Source organism: Taurulus bubalis, assembly GCF_910589615.1.
Source record: "Taurulus bubalis genome assembly, chromosome: 10".
Taxonomy (NCBI): Eukaryota; Metazoa; Chordata; class Actinopteri; order Perciformes; family Cottidae; genus Taurulus; species Taurulus bubalis.
Genome location: NC_136598.1, coordinates 23,687,333 through 23,713,832, shown reverse-complemented (window position 1 = coordinate 23,713,832; position 26,500 = coordinate 23,687,333). Strand labels below are relative to the sequence as shown.

General features: G+C 44.7%; 1 protein-coding gene across 1 annotated transcript; it reads left to right on the top strand.

Moving 5' to 3' along the window:
- Positions 1 to 9,170: 9,170 nt before the first annotated feature.
- On the top strand, positions 9,171 to 23,733 carry numbl (NUMB like endocytic adaptor protein; the record flags this gene model as incomplete). Its single annotated transcript, XM_079225428.1, has 8 exons — positions 9,171 to 9,311; positions 12,396 to 12,470; positions 13,959 to 14,033; positions 16,634 to 16,774; positions 18,865 to 19,069; positions 19,263 to 19,532; positions 22,298 to 22,477; positions 22,562 to 23,733. The coding sequence occupies exons 1-8, from the start codon at positions 9,186 to 9,188 to the stop codon at positions 23,731 to 23,733; spliced, it is 2,244 nt and encodes a 747-aa protein (XP_079081554.1). The 5' UTR covers positions 9,171 to 9,185.
- Between the last annotated feature and the right edge of the window lie 2,767 nt (positions 23,734 to 26,500).

Below are 26,500 nucleotides of genomic sequence, written 5' to 3'. Positions count from 1 at the left end.
TGTGTGTGTGTGTACACAGACGTGTGGACTGTACCGGCACACAAATCGAAAAACACAATTTCACTTGGAAGTTTTCACAGCTAAAATCCCATTTAGCAGAAAAAAAGCAGATGATTTTAATTGCAGGATGTTTTTCTCGGACTTCTCCAGGCTGACCTCCTCGGCCTTCGAAGGAGGGAGGCAGGAGGCTGTGATTGAACATTTTCGGAGACCGTGTCGGGTTTTGTGTGTCAGTTTTAAAAGTGTGAGCGTCCCTAAATCTCCATTAGCCACACAGTCAAGGCGTGCCAGCTCTGGGAGCCTGTGCTGCTCCCCGGATCCATCCGTCTTCATAGTGTTGACATCTCATTTCATTCCAAGTACTTTCCTTAGAGTTTACCTATCTTGTCTAAATGTTGTCTATATGTCTCATTTTCACTGCAAATCTTGGCACCGGGTGCTTTTCTCAGTTTTGTTTTCCACTGCAGATAGTGATTATGTTTACGTCATTTTATAGTAACTGTTTATAGACTGTAAGGCAGTTGGTTTGGTTAACTGTGATGTGTGTGTCTCTCTCTTTCTTTGTTTGCATTCCATTTTCGATGCAGAATGAGTTCAAAGGATAATTTCTGTCTCTTAAAACTTGGGTCTTAAACTGCAGTCAGACCAACTTAAAGCCTCTCATTCCTTCAAATGCAAGTTTGTTGCCGCAGAGTGTGTGTGTGTCTGTGTGTGTGTGCCAACGCACAGGCCAATAAACAACTATGATGAAAAGACCGAAACTGAAAGAAACCTGGATTATTCTTTAACTATGAAGAGTAACGGGTCTCTGATCAAGCTTGTTTTAAAGCTCAAACAGGCCCAGAATAAGCCCTTCTGAGGCTTGAATTTCTCAGAAAAACCAAAGTTGCAGTGACAGAACTGATCCCAGATCAGTCCAGTCATCTCGCTCACACTCAGCCCACCTGTTACTGCGAATTTGCACAGATTTCCCACACTGCATTGCAGCCTGAGTCACAGAGGGCAATTCAGTCTTATGATGCAAGATGAACACCAGCCTGCCAGAACACACACACACACACACACACACACACACACAAACAAACACACACAGACTATAATTATATTAGGACAGCTTTCTGTAATACTCCATGAAAGATCACATTGCATTAAAGGGTCAGAGGAAGAACAGGATGTGTCTACCCGTCAATGTCAAGCTGCAGTAACAAAGTTGACAAAGTTGACACACACACACACACACACACACACACACACACGCTCCTCTTCCTTTAAATCCTCCTAGCCTCTAATCTTTCTTGTAGTCACTGATGAGAAACCATAGCTCATACTGTTGTGAAAAAACACAACACGATCAATATGGCCGACGCGATGAGGCGGGGCAAAGCAAATGGCAATCAATCAGGAGCGCTTGCCGCCTTTTTTTGTCATTAGAAATCGGATCAGCGCGGCCGGAGATGAATTCATAAAGTCAGATGCTCTCCAGCTGCTGCTTGCTGATGGAGACGTAACCGTGTTGGTGTCGGTGTCACTCCAGTTCTTCGCGTCCACGCCTCAGTTGTGACACATTTCTGCCACGTTTGCGGCCTCCTTCGTACTGAGAAATGGCTTCGCTGTGCCATTTCCTCACAATGAAATCAAAACAGATGAGGTTTTCTTCGTGCCGGTGTGCTCTGGGATGTGTAATTATTTGCCGGCGATAAAGGTAGACGCTGGCAGTGAGCGCACATCTCTTCTATTCTCGTCACTTTTCGCTTTCTCCAGGAAAATAATAACCCTAACGCACTACAGGGAGCGCACCGCGAGCAAACTGAATTTACTTTATAAATAATGCATTTTAAATGAAAAATCATTCAAGGACATGCCACCATTTTATATACCATGCTGTTATGAACAGTATTGACCATAACTGCATTATAAATTACTATGGATTGAGCATAGGTTCTGATTTTCAAAGACAGAGAGATATATATGAACCCACAAACCCGTTTTTTTATCGAGTGGACCTGCTTTATGCAGCGAGCTGAGGTGTGTGTGTGTGTGTGTGTGTGTGTGTGTGTGTGTGTGTGTGTGTGTGTGTGTGTGTGTGTGTGTGTGTGAAACAAAGAGATGATAGCAGTGGTCTCAGTAGGTGCCCGTCTGATTGTTAAACATGTGGCGCTGCTTCAGCTGTTACTGTACATCAGTCTGTCACACACACACACACACACACACACACACACACACACACACACACACACACACACACACACACACACACACACACACACACACACACACACACACACACACACACACACAGGAAATGACTTGTTAATACCTGTCATTAGTTGTTGTTTTCCCGGTAAAAGCACAAGTCTAAGTTAAGTCTTTAGTGATTTACTAGCCACAAATTGATCAAGTCTCACGTTAGTTATGTTCAAGTTAAGGTTGCAAGTTTTAGTTTCACAGTCTTAGATCTGACTGATATCAGTATTCTCCTCTGCCAATACGAAAGCAAAGGATTGGTCTCATTCTGCACTGAATTATTCATGTGTGTTCTCAGAAAGTCTGTGTTTGTTGCAGCGGTTCTGCTGTGGTGCATGTCTGAATGTTATCTCCAGGAAGGAACACCTTGGAGGAGCAGCTCTCTCTCTCTCTCTCTCTCTCTCTCTCTCTCTCTCTCTCTGTCTGTCTGTCTCTCTCTCTCTCTCTCTCTCTAACACACCTCATAACACCACGGCTATGAAGAATGCCGTCCGGTCAGGATTTAGTCCAAAACACGGGCGCCCTGGTTTATCTCCCCTACATCCTCTCCTGTATTTTTTTAATCACAAACACAGACCACCTGTCATATTTTGTATGTTGCTGTGAGAGAGGAAGAGGAGGAAGAGGAAGAGAGGGAGAGATTTGGGTGATTGTAAGAGTCCTTGTCCTTATTCAGGTCACGCTGTGTCAGTTAAAGTCTAGTTGGCCCAAAAACTGGGTCAGATTTGTGTGTGTGTGTGTGTGTGTGTGTCAGCCTGTGTCTAATGTGTTTTTGACTTAATTCTATTTACTGGGTGTTTGCATATTGCCTCATATCATCCCAGAGTCGCCGTTTAAAGGAGTGACATTTAAAGCTGGTTGTAAAATGAATGGAGGAGAAACTTTGTGGGTGTTTATGTGAGTTTATGCACGTGCTTTTTTTGTTGGGCTCTGTAACGAGGCTAGTATGAAAAGTTAGTTAAAGGAAAGTCCATGAAGCTGAAGATGTGAAGGGATTATAGAAAACATTAACTCTGAAGGTCACAGACTGATGCAACAAATGCTCCTCGAGGTTCTTCTTACTAACTGATTGATGACGCTTTAGTTAATGAACTATTACCTTTATTAGTAATGCTTCATTAGTGTCACATGTGGTGTAAAATCGTTTCTGTTGAGCACTTTTATTTATATTTATTTAAAAGTATTTATTATGTTGAAGAAATCATAAAGAATAGAAAGTCTGTTATATTTTTGTGCCTTCTCTCTGGAACAGAAACTCTAAAAAGGGGATAAATGATTTACTCGCTTTGCTGCTAAATGTGTTGCTGCTTGTCGGATGGGTGTATGAACTGATTTGTTAAATAAAGCAAAACCAAAACGCTGCATCCTGAAACAGTACATCACTTTTCACTGTGTGCAGATGTGCTGGCCTTATTTTTTTTCAAACGTACTCACTCGCTGTTCAGCCAATAAGTCACAACTCGAATCCAAGAGAACAGAGAGAAGGAAACGGAGCGAGGTACATAGTGTCCATATAAAGTGGTCAGCTCAGTGACTAAGCCAAGACAATCCCCTGCACACACACACACACACACACACACACACACACACACACACTCCTCTCGCGGTCTCCCCGGCGCTCTACAGACATATGGCTTACCGTAATGCGAGGTGGCAATGACTCACCGCGTGTGTGTGTTTGTGTTAAGTGTGTATATGTACGTGTGTGTGTGTGTGTGTGTGTTTTGCGACATCCCTCCTCCAACTCCCTCCGTGTACGAGGTGTGTTTTGTCAGCATCTGGTTGAGAAGAAGTGTGAGGGAGGAGTGTGTCCCGTTTTTGCCAAAATCCCTGAGCCGCTGTTGAACACAGAACATCTGGATCAGGGAGGAGCGCTATATATGTGTGTGTGTGTGTGTGTGTGCGCATGTGTGTGTGCGTGTGCGTGCGAATGAGAGGGAGAGTGCCAAACATATCAATCAGGCTCACATCTGGCAAGCACAAAACACAGCTGGACACACGTGAGTTCATGCAGTCCTAACATAGATTATGTGGAGAGAATACAGAGGTGAACACACACACACACACACACACACACACACACACACATGCACGCACGCACACGAATGCAGAATGACGTCATTATTAATTGTGTAACACTTTAAAATACAAGCTAATAACTTGATATTACTGAAACACATTGATATGGACTCTTGTCTTGACCTGCTAACCGTTAAAATACCAACTTAACAAGCTGGAGCAAAATGTCGAAATATTTCTTCCCCCGAACATTTTTATTAGTCTGCGCGCGTGGGCGAAGCTCCCTCGCTCAACTTCATCCCTGTGAAACCCATTTCCTCGCATTCACCTCGCCAGAACTGCAGACATTTGGCTTTTCAAAAATCCACTTTTTGCTTCCCGCCGTTGTGACGAGGGCGGAGGGAGCGTGCACGGCGACGAAGAGGAGGATGGGGGGGATGAAGGGAGGTCGACCCGGGTGAGCGGGCTACAACTCGTGGGTCGCCTCTCTGCTACAATGCCTCCCACATGGCTGCGAACTCAACAACGATGTGTCTTTTGGCTCCGGGCCTCCTGTTTGTGTAGTCTGCGCTGGAGTGCTCGTGAGTTTGTGCGTGGGTTCTATGACGGGAGCGGGACTCCATGTGCGCCGGTGATTTATAGATCTATTTTCATGCTTTCCATCCTCGCCTGCCTGCCCAACCCCATCGGTCTGTCTCTTGTCTTTATTTTGTTATTTTTACTCATGCAGATGGTTCTTGTTGTGCGGGGTAAGGTCACTGCTATGCAGGGCCTTTTTTTTGCACGTTGCATGCTGGGTAATGTCTCCACCCTAATGTTTCTCTTCATCAAAGAGGGTTTGCAACCAGATTTATGTTCATGTCCCACTGTGCTGCTCCGCCAGAGAAGGACTATTGAGCTCGTTTTCACTTGAGTATTTTAACTGCAGTCTGGCTTTATGGACTTCTATTTGGACCGCGTTGCCATTTGAGTAGATTTCTTTCTCAGTTTAAGGACAATGTTGATATTTTGGGTAATACACGTATTTAGAGTTAGATGGGAAGAGTCAATGTGAAGCTACAGCCAGCAGCACGTTAGCTTAGCTTAGCTTAGCATAAAGGCCGGGGTTGTGTTATCTTACGAAAAGTCATTCCTTGTTTTTCATGCAAAGTCCATCAACTCGTGGTACATTTTCGCTCCTTGCCTGCATAAACCTCCATCTTGCCAACTTACATATGTTGAGGCAACAAAACTAGCTAGTTAGGCTAACAAAAAATTGGTTTGGGGTTAAAATAACGGCACCGTGAAGTGGACCGACTCCGTATAAACGTCTCATTCTAAGACAACGAAAACACAACTGTTCTTATAAAAGAAAACATACTTAATAAAATATTCCATGAGTGAACATGGATGACCGATGGCTGGGGAAACGTTCAATAAAAGTGTCACAATACTTGTTTTCTCACCTCATTTCTTTTTTTCACTTCACTGAAGCTTCACAATGAACACACTGACTGTATTTTAGAATCATTGAGTTAAAAAATGCAATTTGCTAATGGACACTGGTGTTAAAAGATGGGTAAATTAGCATAATTAGCATAGCGTAATTATAGAGGAACATTTGCATAAACACCTCCTTGTAAAATAAAACAAAGGCTCTAAGCACATTAATCTCCATGGGCAATTTTTTAAGCAAGGGTTATGTAGGATTTAATTTTACAGTAAAATAACTTCTAATATGTTTGTTGACATTTCTTGAGCAGCCAAAAGGATGCACAATTCTTATATATTATTTAATCTGAAACATAAGAGACCTTCTTGTCATTTTACAGGACAGTACAATGGAAAGTGTGTCAGATGAATGATATTGGACACAATATTAATATCAGCGTCATCCTACAGCACAGTTAAATCTCTCTCTTGTGCTCTGAAGAGGATATAATCCAGGTTATTATGCTCTCAATGATAGAATAAAGACATGAATCATCTGAGTTTGTGGTCATAATGTTTTTCTTTTTTGCTGCTACATAAATGCTGTTTTCTTCTGTCTGTCTGTCCTTATCCTTAACAACATCCACGCATTTACATTTCATTAGAACACCTCACTCCTTCCTCCCTCCACTTCCTCCAGCCGGTGTTCACTTGTCCCGTTACCGTCAGTTCGCATCAATTTCATTTCATGAGTCTTTTGCCTGGCATCAGATGTCTATTCGCTCTCTCCCTCCTCCTCCCCTGCTGTCCCGAACCATATGAGGGCAGCGACAGGGCATCTTGTATTCCCTTACCAGCAGCAACTGTCCACTATAACACAACCCTGCACCTCCCGTGTGGGGGGTATTACACACCAGCTAGCTTTTACCCCCTGCTCACACACACACACGCACACACACACACACACACACACACACACACACACACACACACACACACCTGCTGCCAGCCAGGTGCCAGTCAGGTGGCGCTCTGCCCATAAATGACTGGCGCAAGCCTTGACATGTGTGGAGCTGCAGAGCGTGTGTGTGTGTGTGTGTGTGTGTGTGTGTGTGTGTGTGCTTGGCAGTGGACGCGTGCCTCACATGCCAGGAATGAGTAAAGCCACTCGAGCTGTTTCATTTGAATGCTCCGCATCACACACACGCCTGTGTGTGTGTGTGTGTGTGAGCGGGGAACTTCTAACTGCCTTTGGCACCCATTACCAGTAACATAGCAGTGATTATGAGAAGTGATGCGTCCATGTGTGTTTGTGTATGTATATATATATATATGATATGTGTGTGTGTGTGTGCTTGTAAACTCTGTGTGGCAGAGCAGAGAGGAGGTTTCTTCCCTTCCGTATATACAGACCACAGCTCTCGTACAGTATGGACATCACATATGTTGGGCGTGATATTTGTGTGCTTTCCCGGCCTGTTTTAGGCAGGATGCCGGTTCATGGGGCAACCAGACGGTAAGAAAATAATAGAAGCATACTTTTTAAACTTTTCTCATGTGTTGTTTTTTAAATTTCTTAATTCCTTTCTGTATTTACAATCATTTTAAAAGTGATAACATGGGTAGACTTGTCTGGATGATGTGGATTTAAGAAAAACAGGAGGATTTAAAACGCCGTTGATGCTGTTAATTCAGTCTCGATATAGAAAAACAGACGGCTCTCGGTTTTTTATTGTACTCCTGAGCTTCTTGTTGAGCGGTTGATGTGACTGTGGAGGAATGAAAACAGTAATTATCATTTTTAAGCAGGTCATGTTTGGATGGCGTCATGTTTCATTGTGCATGAGAAAATTAGCATCGCTAAACAGGCCAGCGGGCTGAATGGTCTAATTAAGCAGCACAGAGAGGATTGTGTGTGTGTGTGTGTGTGTGTGTGTGTGTGTGTGGCGATCAGCATTCGCTCAGCGTTCTCGTTGTTTCTTGGAGCGATGAAAGCGCCCCCTATGCTTTGTGTTCATTAGCGTGAACATCCTACCTGTGTGATTTTGTACAGAGAATCAATGGAGCATCATGGGAGAAAGCGCTCGTGACGCTAATGCACCGACTGCCTCGTCAGGGATGATAACTGCATAACGAGCTCCAGCTAATCAATGAAATGCATCCCACTTCACTCATAATCCCGGGTGGAACACAGGACTATACGTCCTCTGCTCAAAAGCTCTCGGGCGGCTTTTCTTTAAATTATAGTGTGTTGAATTTAATTAGCTTGTAACGAGCCGCACTGTGAGATTGGGTGGGAATGAATGTGTGTTTGCTTGAACAAATTATAGAGATGACATGCAGCCCTTTAGCACATTGGTTCCCAAATGTTTTGTTCTTCTAAGGATCCAGTTTTTAAAAATGACAAATCATCACAACTCAATTCACAATACTCCTTATAAATTGTGAGAAGAGTGAATTTGTGGATACATTTTTGCTCCTACATCACCTTATACTATCTTACCAGCTATTTGAAGGGATGCACATCTGATAAATCACAACTTTGTTTTAAGCTGGGGTTATTGAAAACATGTACACACTAAATAAAAAATATTATTTAGTCTAAATAAATGCATTTAGACTAAATAAATGCCTTCAGGCATTTTGTTTTTTATCCTCTCATCAGTGAAACAAACAGAATGTATATCGCTTTTTCTTATTAGATTGAATGTTAAAGTAGGCTACGATTATCAGCACAACACGGACGTTGTAACAATGCATAGTGCACTTTATACACTTGAAACGGATTGTGCAATGTTGTCCTATTTTTGTGCTTTATTTTATATATATTTTTTATAATTTTAGCATTCATCGCAATGTTTTTTTGTATTCTTAATTCTAATTCTATTTTTTTTTTTACCTACGTTTATTGTAATTCTGTGTGTAAGGAGGACCTAGCAAAATAAGCTTTTCATTGTACGGAGTAACTTTAAAATATCTTGAATCTTCATGCTCCCTCGTGTGGCTCAAAGGTGTACTGCAGACAAAAACGTTCACTACGGGGAAACATGTGCCGAATCCCACGAAAGGATTTTGTGATCCACGTAATCACGGACGAGGAAGTATAAAGGCCGCAAAAGCCCACACAGGGTGGACGGGTCCAGCAAACAAACATTCCCGTGTGGAACAAGAGGTCAACGTTAATTTATTTGTCGTCTTTCGTAGTTGTTTTAACCCAAACGACCATCTTTTCGGGAGCACTAACAAAGTGGATTTGTTGCCTTAACCCAACTAGTAGTTTCCTGTGAAGACGGGAGTTTATTTTGAAAAGACCGGATGCATCAAATGAGCGGAAATTGACACTCGTTGTCTGTTTTCGTTGGCCAAATGAGAAGTAATGTTTCGTAAGACGTCGTACGAACCGTTGTCTGAGGATACGTTGATAAAAACCGATGGAATAAACTCTTGCATCTTTAGTAATGGCCGTGTCCCCTTCCTGTGTCCACAGTACCAGGGAGCACGTGACCCCGGAGATGAACAAGCTCCGTCAGAGCCTGAGGAGGAAGAAGCCCACCTACGTGCCGGAGGCCAGCAGACCGCATCAGTGGCAGGCGGACGAGGAGGCGGTACGGAAGGGCAAATGTAACTTCCCCGTCCGGGTGAGTATCCGACGCCGGTGCAGTCCTGGTCCTCTCTTGAAACCCGATACTGTGATGGTCATACTGTATGTCAATGTGTTATTTACCATAAACACATACGTTTGCCATAATAAACATTTTAATTCTGCATCATTACGATTGTATATATAGATGCACACATGTACGTCTGACTGAAGACAACTGTCAAAATGTCACAAGGTCACGGGGAGTAACTTTACTCTCCGTATTTAGTGACATCAACCTCGGCTAAATCCATCAGAGGGTCGAGCAAAAGGTCAAATGGTGAACCTAGAACCTGGCTTTATCTCAACTAATGCCAGTGCTTTATAACAGGTGCACTCGATCCTCCTTTATTCAGCACTTTATCCTTGAACACCACAGAAGAAGAGCGAATCCAGAATCTGCCGTGTTTTTCCAAACGCTGGACTGTTTCCTCTAAAAACTCAAGACAACCAATTCTGATTTTTGGAAATTGTATTGCATATGAGACCAAAATATTAATACTGTAGGTGAATATACCCAAAATTCACATGGATCACATTGTTAATGGACTGTATCATACAAACATGGCAGAGTTTGGTGTATTTGATGACTTGTGTCCCAATATATGAAGATGTTTGTTTTATATTAGTAGGATTAAAAAGCATTTATCCTCATACAAACCAGATTGTATTGTCTTTGAGCACAGAATCTTAACTCTGAGTGCAATGAATGCAAATGAGAGGCATTATTGATGGCCCAATTTACTGATAACCAGCGTCAGTTTGTGAGCGTGTGCTGTTTCTCTATCCGAGTGATTTGTTGAACGGCTGCAAAGACAATGACGGTGACAGATGGAGGACAGAGAGAGAGAGAGAGAGAGAGGGAGGGATGACATCGAGGTGGAGTTGTAGATTAAGGACACCACAGGAAATGACAGGGTGAAGGATGAGGGCGCTCAGGGGGGGGGCAGAGAGATACTGTGAGATATGAAATGAGAGCAAGAGAGAGAGATGTAGAAGTGGATAAGATTGGTGAAAAGAGAGAACAGGGGCTGAATGGAGAAAGCGGAAGGAGAAGAAGAATACGAGGCAGAGAGAAGAGAATAGTGGAGGAAAAAGCAGCGCGAGTGGCAAGCTAATGGAGAGCGGTCCTGATGGCAACGCTCCGCGGACTTGGCGATGGGATGGGCAGCCAAGAGGAGCTTAGAGCTTCACAGCGAGGGGCGGGAGCACTAAAAAAACCTCTCAGCCTCTTTATTGTAGCTTTTCCTTCCTCCTCGTCCCTCTGCCTTTTCACTCTAAATGCATTCGACTCGTGCACTATTAATGGCTCAAGAGGAAAGAAAACAGTGTTTTTATTATTATTATTTTTGCAACGAGTTTGGAAAGTTCTGAAAAATGTCCTGCTGGAAAGTTTGCAAAGTGAATACTACACGCGTTCTCAGTAGATTATTGCTTTGTCGATTGATTGATTTTCTTCTTCATTCTGGCCTCGCGCCCTTCAACACCTTCACCAAGCTATGAATACAAAATAAAAAGGTTTCTTCATTTACAAACTATCTCACACTCATCCTCATATTTCGGTAACTATGTCTGTTCTGGATCATTTCAAAATGCCCTTTTTAGGGGTATCAGCAGCAACTTTCAGGCCTGAAAAATGAAGCCAAAGCTGAGGTGCCTTAACCTTGCGTTCTCTCTCCTGGCCACCAGGGGGCGACTCCTCTGATTGTATAGAAGTCTATGATAAAAATACTTTACTTCTCTCTTGATTTATTCCCTCAGTAAACATTGTAAACATGAGTTTATGTCTCAATCTCTCGTTTCAAGTCTTCTTCAATACAGCAAGATGTTCATTTAGTCACTAAGACCACAACAAGCTCTTTATAAATGTAGTCCATTTACCGGCCCACATATAACAATAAACACAATAATACTCATTCAGTACAGAACAATTTCTCTTCTCTGGGGATAAATGTCAGGTGAAAACTTTAAATATTTACCACAATTAGGGGGGTCTGAGAACTATGTATATAACACAAACCCAGGCTAAACCAAGTTAGCTCATGCAAGTGATGAGAAATTCCTGATATTTTAAGAGTATAATATTATATATTGGACAGTAGCATGTACGACACAAGATATATGCTGGATGTCTACCTTATAGCAGAACTAATTCTGCTAGATGTCTGCAGTGTACACAGACAAAATGTAACTAAGGAAAGATTTTAAGTTCTGAGATATTGTAGGAATTGAGTTATATTTTCCATATACAACCAAAAATCATCACCTCTTTCAGATGCCACAAAGTCGCTCACATCAAACTGATCATCAAAGCGTTGATTATAAAACCCGGTGAACTTTTGCAATACATTTCTGCGCAAAAACTTTCCCTCTCCTTGCTAAAATCCGGGGCTTCTGCCCAGATTGCTGGATGCTAATTGCGAATCATGCACTCTGAGCATTTTCCAGCAATTACTTTTGCGATTCGTGCAGTTTATGAAACAAAAACAACTTCTCATGTTGACACAGAAACGTCCTCACCGGCTCTCAGTCATTAATTCTGCTTTGTTTCAAACCCTCTCGCACGCGTGTGCATCTAACGACGACATCGCTCGGAAAAAAAACTCTCTATTTGTGTTTCCGCAAGCTCAAAACAGAATTATTGTTCTTTCGCTTTCACTTATTGTTTACAACAGGTGTTTTAGCTCAGGGACTGAGCTAAACCAAAACTCTAAAACCTGCCTCACCACTTGGCTTTTGAGCTTTAATTATGTCTCTGTGGGCTCTCCGTGAAACCACAGAGCACAACACTGGAGAGGCAACAGACGGGGACGCAGGGCTATAAATTATTACAATCCCTTCCTTATTATCAGCAGCAACACGTGGCTGCAAATCCAGTACGGGATGCTTATTAGCTGCTTTCCTCGTCAGTTTTTATCGCACTCTGATGGAGACTAATGAGCCTTTGCCTGCTTTCATGTCACTTCGTCTCTGTCCTTTGTTTTCACACAGCTTTCCTTTCAGCTCGGCCCGCTTCATCGGCCTGAATTGGCATCTGTTTTGCTTTCGCCTGTTAATAATTTGTGCTCTGATTTCTCCGCAGTACCTGGGGTTGGTGGAGGTGGAGGAGTCGAGAGGGATGCACGTGTGCGAGGAGGCGGTGAAGAAGCAAAAAGTTGTAAGTACAACACACACACACACAGACTGAACTCCCCTGCCGCAGTACTGGAGTGTAAACTAACTTCAAAGCTCATTACAGACCCAGTCGCGCAAAGCTCATGCGATAAAGTATCGACCAAAGGCGCACACACACAAACACACATTCAATACGGTCTGCAGTTACCCCCTTCTTGTTATTTTCTCTCTTCTTTATCACCTTCATCGCCCTCATCGCCCTCCCGGGTGGGTCTTATTCCATATCTGTCTGTCTGATCCCACTATGCCAGGAGAGCAGAAAATTAGATTTGGGCGAACATAAACACATAGAAATGCACACTGAGACACACACACACACACACACACGCACACACACACACACACACCCTGGGAGGCTAGATTGGGACGAGGAGCGTGTGAACAGAGTGACACAGACCGGCCAGTGTCAGACACTCGGCAGCGGAGGAAACAGGAGTCTGTGTCTTCTGCGTCTGTGAGCTCGGCTTTATTTGATGTAACTTGGTGTTAACCTCGACTTTCATGTAGAAAAAAAAACTAAATCAGCACATTCAGTGACTGATCCGAAACCTGGATCCCCCAGGTAGAAACTTTATGGAACAAAAGGCAGCGCTTTGTCAGGAAATCTCAGAGCGTTAACGGAATCAGTTGAACTGCGTACGGGAGAAATGTGTCATGCGTTCACCCTCGTCTCCCTCTCCTCCCTCCACCGTTCCCTCTCTTTTGTTTTTCTCGTTTGATTCTCCCTCGCTGGGCCGACGCTTATCTTCCATCTGTATTAGCATCTTCCTTCAGCGGCGCTCTCTTTCTCTCTCTCTCTGCACAGTTGAAAACTTTCTACCAAAGTTATGGCTTTCTTTTGATTCCCCCGCTCCACCTCCCAATTTAGCTTTCCTCTCCTCCTCTCTTTTCCCTCCATCACTCTCAGTTTCTTCACCTCTATTCTCACTCCCGCTGTCTTCCCCTCAATGGGATTATGCAAAAATCGAGGCTCCGTGTCGCTTCACAGTGGGTTTCAAAGCCTTTTCCTGCAGCGCTCTGGCTTTCTGTTTCCCTTACTCACACACAGGATCATATGGAGACTCATGTGCACACGCACACACACACACACACACACACACACACACACACACACACACACACTCACATGAAGTTGTAGCTTTTTTAGCCTGTGTATTTTTAGCACGGCCATTGCTGAGTGTGTTATTAGCTCTGCCGGGTGACCTCCTCTGGAGAAATGCTCCCCAGTGCCAGCTGGCACAGTTTTTACCTCCGATCTTAACCCACCACTATCATCTGCAACGACGTGATGATCACTTTACACAACCATGAGTAGTACAAGTGACTTTTTTACATGCTAGTTGTTGGTTGATCGCAGCTCTGCAAGAATAAAGCAACATCTGGTGCTATGCATTCACTATGAGACTTGGTTCACTTGCCTCTTAAGTTATATATTATTTACTACTGCTCCTTTTTTTTGGGGTCTTTCCAGAGCGGGAAAAAGACAGTCAAGGCAGTGCTGTGGGTTTCAGCGGATGGACTCAGGGTGGTGGATGACAAAACTAAGGTAAGCCAACACATTTTATTTTTTGTTCCATCATCCCCTCCGTCTTCCCTTTCCATCTACTGCATCAATCACTCTGCAACAAGGACAAGGAGGGGGAGTGTGTGTCCGGCAATCATGTACAACACACTCCGCAGAGGTAGTCTATCTTTGGCTTCAATAGCACACACAAAAAAGAAGAGTTGCCCTTCATCTTTGCAGCATCTTCTTTCTTTTATCTCAAATTCAGTTCAGACATGCAACACAAGTCTCAATTTGTCCCACATTGATGGCACCACCATGCGTCTACTGTCTTGATGCTCCCAGGCTAGTGCGGACCCCTGTGTGTGTGTGTGTGTGTGTGTGTGTGTGTGTGTGTGTGTGTGTGTGTGTGTGTGTGTGTGTGTGTGTGTGTGTGTGTGTGTGGTTTCAAAGCTGACATATGTTACCCATGGTTACTTGCTGATGGTGCTTCGTGGGGGAGGGAACATCAAGTAAACATACACACACACACACACACACACACACACACACACACACACACACGCACGCACTTGAGGAGTGTCTGGCGGCAGCAAGGCCTCCAACAGAGAGAGGCAGGTCGCTGAGGCTCTACTGAAAGCCGAGCAGAATAAAGAGCAGCAGAGAATAAAGAGTGAAGCCTTTTTTTCTTGGATCTTGAGAGGCCACACACGTGACCTCACCTCTCCCCCACTTTAATCTCACTCCTTTCTTCCCTTCAATGATGTGTCCTATCCAAACATATTAAAAGATGAAGCCGAAAATGTATTACATTTTTTTATATTTTCAACAAAGGCAAAAACATATAACATGTAACATAAAAACATTTTTTTATACTTTATCTATCTAGTCTGTAGAAGGTTTTCATGGTTATCAAAAAAAATGTAATACAAATATAATATGTTGTGTGTTTAGATTGTTGTGCCCTTCTTTCTTTCTTTTCTTCTATTTTACCATTTTTCTTCAGCTTCTCATAGTCATGTGTAAAATGGAAATATAACAATAATTTTAGGTGAGATTCACGTGAATTGGACCCGTTTGTGGATGAATGTGCTCAGACTTTACCCGCGCTGTCGGCCTTTTTGTATAAACGCAGCAGAAGCACTGTTATAAGAAGTATTATACTATTTGTAATCCAAACATTTCCAATAATCCGGCGTTGTAAAAGTAAAAAGTTATTTAAAAAAGACAGAAGATGTGAAATATTCTGCTTCAATCGCTATTTAGGTACTCGGATACCTGGCAGCATCACAAATTATAATTTATACAACCACAATAAGACACTTCTTTGTGTTTTACTTTCAGTTGAAGACGTCATAAAATATGACTAATTAGGCTTCATTCGAAAACCTCAATTTAAAACTTTAAGATAGAAAAATTGCATTTGATACGGTCCTAGTAACGTGAGAGGTGTCCCTCGCAGTGATTAATACACTATGAGGACCGCATATAGCATCTTTTAGCATAATTTAGCATCTTTTAACTCAGCACCGATCGTCAGACAGACACCGTTGGTGACTGTGATTCAAGGTTAACATATTAAACAGATTTGATCACAAACCCAGCAGCGATAACCCTGACAGTCCTTCTTTCTTCCTCGCCTATTCATCACCAAAGCTTTATCGTCAGCTCAGCCTTCATCTGTGAATCCAGCGAGCGCACCTGATGATGCCCACGCGGCCGTTCAGGCGCTTCCACACATGTGTTTGCGTGCATACTGATGACCTTCACAGGGCATCAGTAGACGAGACGGCGTCGAAACACTGAGTCACATGCTGCTGCGCGGTTTTCTTCCTTTCAGAGATTTAGCGAGACAAGCCGAGTCATCTTCAGCCACAGACACACACTTTCTTCTTGCACTTTTCACAGTTTTACGTATTTTCCAGTGACAAAGAGCAACTCACTCTGCTCAGCCTTTCACCTCGGTACCAGCATCCCCTCTTTCTTCACTAATTGGCCCACAATGAATGGACTGTTATTCTTCTACCTCTTCCTCCACTCTTTTCTCCTCCTTTCCCCGTCCCAGTCCTCCTTCTTCCTCTCTCGTCATCCTCCCCTTTCTTTGTTTTTCAGCGACACTGCCGGAGAGGGAGGAAGTGCGTGGCCGAGTGTGTGAACCCTCTCCTCCCTTTCTTCTCCCGCTCGCCTCGTGTTTTCCTTCCTTTTCTGTTTTTTGGTGAGCCGAGGGCCCCTTAACGTACACGGAGAAAGAGAAGGGCCCCTTTTGTTTTTCTCTGTAGCGACTATGGACGCTGGGACAGGCTGAATAACCCTTTTATGGAAGGAAGGGCAAGTGGTGGAAACATCCCAGAGATGAAAAGAGGGTTCAGGGACATGAGTCTGCAGCCACTTTCTTTTTTTTGTAACCGGCGGATGTGTAAATGGGTCGCAGTGAGAGAGGTTTCATGGGGTTAGCAGAGGTTGAAAGCAGTGTGTCAAGTATTGGATCGGTCTACAAGCCGGTACGCTCGGCACCGACGCTATGTCTCCTGTCTCGTCATCGGCTGAGGAAGACTAAACGATGACCGATGTGATTTGATGCAATCTACCTGCTGGAACAATGCGGTTGACTGTCTTCTCTTTCTCCCCGCTTTCCCTCTCAGGACCTCATCGTGGACCAGACCATAGAGAAGGTTTCATTCTGTGCCCCCGATCGTAACTACGACAAGGCTTTCTCTTACATCTGCCGAGACGGCACGACCAGGCGGTGGATGTGCCACTGCTTCATGGCTCTCAAAGACTCGGTGAGGGGACCGTTGAGCTCCCGTCGAGGGCTCTTTCTCTCTGGTAGTCAGCGAAGCGAAGGAAAAATAAAATGTGTGGGAATTGACAAATTGCTATCTGCTCCAACACTTACTACAATTTAAACCTTTATGAATTCATCACAGTTAAACTACAAATAATTGATTCGCATAAAAAAAGAAACTGCCGTAAAAGTCGGGTTACAAGCCGCTCCTACCTCCGGTCAGTGTCCCTACTGTAGCAAGCTAGGAGCAGCGCTAGCTGGCGCTGCTGCTAGCTACCGGCCGCTGCTAGCCACCAGCCACTGCTAGCCACCGGCCGCTGCTGCTGCTACTGCCCACGTCCCCTCTGCCCAAGTCGGGTGTCCAACTTGGTCCCGCTACCTTCGGTGGTTTTCGCGGAGCTAGCGGAAGTTAGCGGGGAAGTAACGGAGCGCTAGCAGGAGCCCCAGCTGGCTACAGCGGGGAGCTAACGAGGACACTGACCGAAGGTAGTAGCGGCTCGTAACCCGACTTTTACAGTACAGCCCCCATGAATATGTACTGGACATAACTTGGTTTCGTCCACAAACATAATATTCACCAAAGCGCTCTTTTTTTCATGAGATATTACACAATTACTTTCTTACCTGTTGTACTAAACTTTGACATAAGATACTATAACGCAGACGTGTCTGAGCTAAACACAGCCACTTGGCTTGTAACGTTTACTCACGGTGGTCTAGGCCTAGGGATTATGGGTAATGAAAACAGAACTACTGAATAAAAAATTAAAGCTTTAAAAAAAAAAAAAGTAAAGGTTCCGTTTCAAGGCTATGTTTTTTTTTTTTTTCGTTATTTAGGTTATTACAGATGTCAATGGGATTTGAATGAGGTTGAATTTGTGGTTTCAGTTGCACTTAACATTTTGGGTTTGTTTCAAATCACAAAGACAACAAAGTATCAATTCAAAACATTTATGAAGCAAAATAAAACCAAGTATTTTACTTGCAGGCTATGCTTTTAGATTTTAGAATAAATCTTTCCTTGGGAAACTTTGATGGGCCCTTTATACAAAAAAAAAGCAATTTACCAGAACATTAAGATTCAAGGTTCAAGATATTTGTCTTGTCATATGCACAGAAAACAGTTACAGGAGCGAGAAGAGTCTGTGCTGGGGGTGTGTTGTGTCCCTGATGATGTGTTGTGTCCCTGATGATGCGGTGTGCTCTTCTGGTTACTCTGGTGGAGTAAATGTCTTGGAGAGAGGGGAAGGCTGCTGAGATGTACTGTGCAGTTATACGCTGGAGTGCCTTCCTAATATTATCATTAGCTTCAGTTAATCCTCCATATTTTTAACATATAATTTGCGGGCTGCACGGTGGTGCAGTGGCTCACAGCCTTCGCCCACTGTCAGCTGGGATCGCTCCAGCGCCCCTGAATAGGATCAGTGGTTCGGCTAATGGATGGATGAATGGTATGATTTTCCATGCCTGTATCATTTAGATACAATCTGTACAGTTGTGTTGTGATTTCTACCCTCCAGTGTTTCCATCTGACTGACCTTGGGATGAGGAGTTTTTTCATTTAAAGACAAATGCAATAGAAAACAATGCTGTCGTGGTCTCAATCCCATGGCGGTTTCATCAGCTTAGACCGGGCGATAGATTATTCATGTGGACGGAAGAGAGACCTGCGGGATTAGGAGAGGGGATTAGACCGAAGCCTGTGGTGTTATCTGTCCATCTCTGTCTGTCTCTATTTCCACCACACTCTCCATATTTCTATCTACTCATCTTAAACGGAAACTGTCTCTCTCCCATCGCCGTCTATGTAGAGAGAATGAGTGACGACGGGAGGGAGAAAGTAGGAATAAATTGCAAAACGACAGGCGGGCATGAGATGCGTTCAGAATCACGGGTCATGAACTCATTTTGCGATTCTGACAACAGAAGAGATTTGAGGTTGATAATTGCACCGTAATCCTATCCGAACGGTTTTATGTTACGTGAATGCATGAACTTGATTTGAAAAAACAGCCAATGAAGACTGCAGCAGTGTGCAAGTGCAGACGTGACCTTTGACCTTGTGTGTGGTTCCCCTTGCTCCACCAGGGGGAGAGGCTGAGCCATGCGGTCGGCTGTGCCTTTGCCGCCTGTCTGGAGAGGAAGCAGCGGCGGGAGAAGGAGTGCGGCGTGACGGCTTCCTTCGACGCCAGCCGCACCTCATTTGTGCGCGAGGGCTCCTTCCGCTCCAACCCGTCCTGCCAGCAGAGCTGCAGCGGCGACCGAGACGACAAGCTGCAGGACAAGAAGAAAGGTAGATTTCAAAGTGTGCGCACGTACTCAGGTGTGTCCTTCAAGTACCGCTCATACGTGTGACCCCTTAAAATGTTGAAGGTCAAGCAAAACCTTTTAAGAAGTCACTTAAAAAGCAAATCATCCATGGATTATCATGTATATGTGTGAGGGGGTTTGAAGAGAAATGACCATGCGCCCACTTCCTCTTCCAGAACAACCTTGTGCCATCCCAGCCCTCCCACCCGGAACCGCGTCCCCACCCGAGGGTGCGGCGTCCCCCATGGAGCGTCCGGAGCCCGGCGGGCCTCACGCCATCCCCCGGCGCCACGCGCCCATCGAGCAGCTGGTGCGTCAAGGCTCATTCCGCGGATTCCCGGCCCTCAGCCAGAAGAACTCTCCCTTCAAGAGGCAGCTGTCGCTCCGCCTCAACGACCTGCCGTCCACTCTGCAACGCAAGACCGACTTCCAGGACAAGAACCCTGGTGAGTTGAGGAGCTCTTGAAGTTAGACTCGCAAATGCTGCTGCTGGTGACCTGCTGACCTTCTGGTAAAGAAGGACCCGACCGTTTGCTGCTGTCGCCGCTCTGCAGAAACATTCCTTCATAATTAAGATGAACTGGTTTTCATAAAAGCCGCTCAACAGCAACATAGTTGGTGCCAGTAGTAATAACTCTGCATTTAGTAGCTGCTTAGCAACATTTTACTATGTTTGCCACAATTTTAGCAATTTATATTTCAACTTAATGTGTGTTTTGGTGGCAAAGTCCAAGTTATTGTTCCGTTGATATATTAATATACAGTACACCATATGAAAATAGATATGCACTCTTAGTTATTTATCGAAAAAAAGAATACTCTTGCAAGTCATTTGTATACAATCTCTTAAACTGAATGGGTAGTCGGAGAGGAACCTAAATCATGGAGAGGTTCATGATATTATTAACTGGCAGATGCAAAATGCAAAAAGCCATGACATCACCTAAAATTCACACTGGTCTTGTTTCTCGAAGATGATTGATCCACATTTAATTCATAAAGTGAAATCAGCTGGAATCTTTCCCTCACACATTCTTTTATTTAATTTCTTTTAGAGGGATTTCGCAAACTCAAATCCCCAGATTGTTATTTAGTTTTTCAAAGAAGTCGAGGGAACATTACTGCTGCCTGTTCGCACAAACAGAAAGCACACATGTGTTCCACTAACGTCATGGTTGTTTGCTGATTGGAGCATTATTACACTTTTCATTTGGCTTCAGCGTGGCATCAGTGACCTCCAGCTGAGGACGTCCGAGCAAACAAGTTGCGGAATAAACCACCAGCACGTGTCAGATGTATTTTTATTCCTCACAGAGGCTTCACACGTTTATGGGTTGTCCATACTTCCCTACGTCCCACCATCTCAGGAAGGCCTGGAGGGGAATTTCTTCAGATTTGGCAGAAATATCAACTTGGACACGCAGATGAACTGATCTGAATTTGGTGATCAAAGTTACTGTGGCCTCACGAAACACATTGCTCCCCTTAATAAGTCATAAAGTAATTTCTCACAGATGTCTAATAGGATCAAATTATGAAGCGATGACATTTCACACTGATAAAGTGTGCAGCCTGGCTCGTTGACGGAGGCATACAAACGCGAGGCGGTAATTCTAGTTATTCATGTTGTCCTGCAGACAATGTGTAGTTCTTCACTTTCATCCCAACGCTTGTCTTCCACTGAAGGCCAAGACAAAAAGGCAGTCATGTGAAGTGCTGTTATTAATGCTTTTAAGCACCGGCGCTGATAGCCGGGTCTGTGAGGCTCTGAAAGCTCTTTTTATCTTTACTAAGGACAAATAATACTGACTTTCCCCTCCAGAGGTACGCACATACATGGACACACCCACACAGGGCTGATTATAGTCATTAGGAGAGACGAGAGAGTTGACTGGAATACGAAACCACAACATTCAACTCCCACTCTCACTCATATCCACTGCTTTCATTTACGTCTTCTCTATTATCCCATGATGGTTAAAGTATATATCCAGTCACACAGTCACACACATTCACACTGCCGGATCCCTGCTCCCTTGTGACTCTGAACAATGTGTGTATTGATTTGTGTGGTCAATCTGCTGTCCTGGTTAGCCTTGAGCGAGCCCTCTACCAGCCCGTAACCTGCAACTGCACTGAGAGAAACACACACACACACATATAGACACACATGTGAGGTGCTCAGAGTGCTTCTGAACTCTGAGGGACATTGACTAGAATGGGGAAAGTGTAGGATCACAGGGTCGGTCTTTGCAGAACAAAAACTCTTAAATGGGAGACCTTACACATGCCTACGGCGCCCTCTGCACCCTGCAATATAATTCAAGGCCTGTAGCCAAACAATGCATACAGATGAGAGAGATATGCATGTGACGGATGAGTGGGCTTGTAAAGGTTTGGGGTTTTGACCCACAATGCTCCATTCTGTGGGAAACGTGCAATATTTTTACTTCGCTTTAATCCCACGCCTCTTTACATTCCTTCCTCTGCATGTACGTGTTATGAAACCTAACCACAATGTCAAAAATGTCATCAAGTGTTTTGGCCGACCGTGCATGTAGAGTAGAGAGTAGACGGGGTGAGCAAAGACAGGGAGGATGAGGGAGCGGAGGAGAGAAGGAGGGAGTAGAGGAAGGAACTAAATGCCTCTGTCTCTGAGGCCTTTCCGTTGTGAAGGGAGGGACCAGGGGACAAGGAACAGGGAATTAGATATTATATCTATTTATATCTGCGGTTTGTGCTGGAAAGGTTAAAAAAGCTGTAGTCCAAACCCTAAATTCAGACAGGAACATCATTCAGGCTAATCCCCCCGCTGGTGGGATCAGTTACAGTTGGTTTAAAAACATGGATAAGCCGAGCCAAATTCATCGCTGTCAGAGTCGTCCCAATGCACGACATAACAGGCCGAAGCGTACATGAATGTCACGCTAGATGCAGTTCTTTACACGGTTTTCGCTTGGCATGCACACATGCTTGGGATGAACCTTTTTTATGCTTTTTAGGTTACGTTTTCACCCCTTAGGTTTCTTTGATGCTAACTGTCTCTGTTAAACAAATGGATAACACAATGTTTCTCTCTCTCCCTCTTTGTCTGTTGGTCCCTCTCCACAATCCTTTCCCTCCACCATTCCACCTCTTCTTTTCATCTCCATTGTCTTTCTCTCCTTTCCCACCTCGCCTCCCCCTCTGTGTCCCTTTCTTGCTCTTCCAGATATGGATATGGGGTTGCCATGTGAGGAAGACTGTAGTGTGAACGCCCTGTGTAGCCAGATCAACAACTCCTTCACCAATCCATCGGAGGAGCTCTTCTCCGACCCTTCTTTGCCTGCAAACGGTCCCCCAACCTGCACGGTACCTCCTGCGCTGCCTCCACCGCCTGGACCACTGCAGGGTAAGCAAGAAGAAAGGGTCAAAAATAGAGCACACTCTGAACTGAACACAGTGGTGGTCTAAGTCTTAAACTTTATCCCTCCAGGCACTTCTTCCTGGGGCCAGCCGGAGCCTCCACTCCACTCTCCTCCTCCCGTTTCCGTCGCGATGCAGATGCAGATGCAGATGCAGATACAGATGCAGAGTGGACACCGGCGCACACCCTCCGAGGCTGAGAGATGGCTGGAGGAGGTCTCCAAGGCTGTCAATGCTCAACAGACTCCTCCCCCAGGCCCCGCCATCCCCATCATCCCAGGACCACCATCCGTGTCGAGTCAGCAGATGTCCAGTCAGGCAGTCATATCAGCTGGCCCGGCGTCCACTGTCCCTTTGCCTCTCGGCTCCATGTCCAAACCTCTCCTGTTGGGCGCCTCGGCTCTCTTATGTCAGGCGCCGATGCCCCTCCCACCCATGTCGATATCATCAGTTCCTCTAATACCAGGCCCCCCAATGTCCGGCCCCCCTATGTCTCTACCTTCCATGTCCATTCCCACGATGTCCGGTCCGAGTATGACTGCGGTCTCCATGATGCAGTCCTCCCTCCCCGGGCCCCCAGGCTCCCTTCCGAGCTCCATGCAACCCTTCCCCTTGGCTTTTGACACCACCCCAGCTCCCGTGGGAATGTTCGCCAGTCATCCTGTCCAGCCGGCTTTCGCGCACATGCAGACCTACATGCCGGGCCTGGCCAGCAGTATGACATATCCCAACGCCAGCGTACCTGTGGTCGGCATCACACCGTCGCAAATGGTGGCTAACGTCTTCTGCGCGGGCTCATCCGGTGCCGGCGGAGTCATGAGCTCGGTCGTAGGAGGACCCAAAGTGGGGGCACTCGGAGCAGTCGGGCAGCACCATTCTTACCCAGGAGTACCCAGTGCAGTCGGGCACCCTGGAGGGTTTTCCACACCGCCATTCTCCCCCACTCTGCCGTTATCAACCGCCATGAATGGCCTCCCGCTGCACGGCAGCGCCGCGATGGCGCTACAGAACGGGACCAGCAACAGCGCCGCCAACTGCGGCGGCAGTAGCAGCTGGCCGCCGGAGGGCAGCCAGCTAACGGCTCCGGCAGCTAGCGTTTCCCAAGACGATGATCGCTTTGAGGCCAAGTGGGCGGCACTGGAGGCCAAACCGGCGCCTCAGCAGCCTGGGAATAAGGCGCCAGCTGCAGCAGCCAACCCGTTTTCCAACAATCTTCAAAAGACTTTTGAGATTGAGCTTTAAGCCAGAGTTGGCCTCCCGAAGCTGCGGCTCTAGCCCTGGAGTTAAAAACCTGAGAAAGGCGCGCCTACATGCAGGTCCTTAAAGTTAGCCTCGCATCAGACCTGTGGCAGCCGAGCAACTCGCTACAAGCTCTCATAGGAGTCGACGTTAAAATGATCTTAATTGCTTCCTTTACACTCCTGTGAGAGCTTTGGAGGAAGTTGGCGGATTGCTGGGCTGCCATTGGAGGATCAGGTCTCTAGCTCACTAGACTCGATGGAATGAATTCACCCGCTTCCCACCTCTCGCCCCTGCTTTCACTTCTCCACTCTGGCTTTACTTTACTTGCTGCAAGTCCCTGGATGTACTGTATGTGACCCCCTGAGGACATTATGGGGTGTGGGGGCCACAACTCAGTGGTTTCTTTCTTTAAAAAAGGGACTCCGTTCAGATGCATTCCAAGCCCATGAGATGTTTTAATTTTTTCTGGTGGAGAATTTAGCGGATACGATGACACAAGACATGCAGAGATGCAGAGATGCAGAGATACAGAGAAGCGATTGACGGATGCTGATCTTAGCCGAGCACAGCAAAAAGTTTGGATACCCGAAAGGACTAGCCAATGATGTAAGACCCGATTCTACCAACCCAAAAGGACTTACTGACTAATAGTAGAGATTTATGGCCAAATTATTTTATTTATTGTACTTCATTTTTATATTTTAACAAGTTCCATATACTTAAAAATCAAATTTTTAAAGCAGTGTTTCAGGACCGTGTGGTTTACCCCCGTTCTTGTATTTATTTTAGTCGAACCATAAAGATGAGGGAAACTGCAGGTAGCAGACAGGTAGAGGGAATGCATTGTGTGAAACTGAGTTACGTAACAGGAACCAAAAAAAAATCCCGGGAACAAGTTCGACATGTGAGCCAGTAAGTGTATATAGCGGCATGCTTCTTCCACCTGTTAGCCCTCACATATGCTCCGCATAAGCTCCACTGCGGGTGACGCCATCTTGGCTCTGCAGCCCATTTCTGTTGCTGTAACCTTCCCTCGGAGGTTGGTGGGACATGAGAAACCCCTTCAGGACACAGACACTCTGGGCGACACAGCACAACGGCCCCTCGGACGCCATCTTCTCCAGACCGACCCAAGGAACTCTAACAACTCAGTGGAAACACTATACGAACACTGTGGAACTAGCGGAAAAAAACGATGCACTACATTCCAACTTTCATAATCTTTCAATGTGTTAAAACACAGGGTATAGCCTCATCACGTACAGGATGATTGTGTATTCACCCCTATTGTACTACTGTAGTAGTACTGCACTCATTACAGATGATGGGATTGATGATTTGAGGTAAAAAAGAGAAGAGGAACATGAGCAAACTTGAATTGAGGCGTGGCAAATTAAAAAGCTGTGAGACTAAACGGTATATTTCGGATGCTGAATTATTAAGTAAGAGAAGAAGTAAGAGAAAACATAGAGTAGCAGAATAATAGAGGGAAACAAAATGAGGGATAACCTGTATGTGAGAGACTGGAGGAGAGAATGGAGTCATACCTTTAAAAAAAAGAAAACGAGATGGAGAAAGTTTAAAGTAAGGAAAATGAGTTAAGATGTGGAAAAAATGAAAAAAGTGCGGGACAGAGTGTGTGAAAATATTGAAAACAAAGACGCATTCATGGCGTTTCCCACAACCACAGCACTTTTTTTTTGGGTCTCGAGGTGAAGCCACGACCATTTCAGCATCATGTTCCTCAGCTCCGGAAACCTCACAATCAGCACTTTTTGATCCTCATTTTTTCTAAAGATGTTGCTTATTATATAATTGCAGTCCTCATATGTGCGACTCCCTATGTAGTCAAAACCTCAATAATACCAACAAAGCTTTCTGTGTTTTAACGTCGAAGTTGTAAAAGAAAATGCAACATTACGAAGCAGGAATGTTCTCTCTTGAAGGGCTTTTCTACGTGACGTGTAGCGAACAGGTGGGTTTTCTGTATGTTATATAAAAACTGTAATCTGACCAGAGATGCTGCTGTTACGTTGCCTGGGGATTGAATTGTATGGATGTGGACGGTCACTTATTAGGTTTCCTGCTCATTAACTCCCCACAGTTTAATTAGGTCTCTTCCTGTGGCAGCGGTCCAGCCTGATCGGCTCCCAGAGAACACCAGATGTTTGTGCCACCGGCCTAATTTATACCATCTCGGGTCCTCCCGGGGTTTTGTCCTTTTTGTTTTTGGACGAATCAATATTTCTTCCCCATCAAAAACAAATCCAAATGTCTCTCTCAGACTGGTCCACGCATTAAAATCAATGCTTTTCTTTCTTTTCAAAATATACATTTTAGCCCTCGACTCTTGTTTTGCTGGCGCTCCAAATTATAAATGTAGGTTACTTGCGTTCCGCGTTAAAGCAAACTAAATGACCTCATAAACTTGATTGTAAAACCATAGTTTAGTGATGGTAACAAAGCAAACCAGTGGGATTTATTTTTAATCTTTATTTACAGAATTTTTGTATTTAAACCTACATATTTGTATTGTAATTACATTGTACAAAAGATAAATAAAGTAATATAATATTACTCCTGTTCATGTTTTGTAGGTGGTGGCTTTTTAGCTTTTCACAAACTGCTGTTGTTTTCCATCATTCTTTTTTATGACTTCTTCATTCTCTCAATTCATATCTCTTTCCCTGATGCTTTGTGTTTTTTAGTGAATTTAGGACAAACTTGTAAAACATGTCAAAAGCTAAAGAAGAAAAGAAAAGAAGTG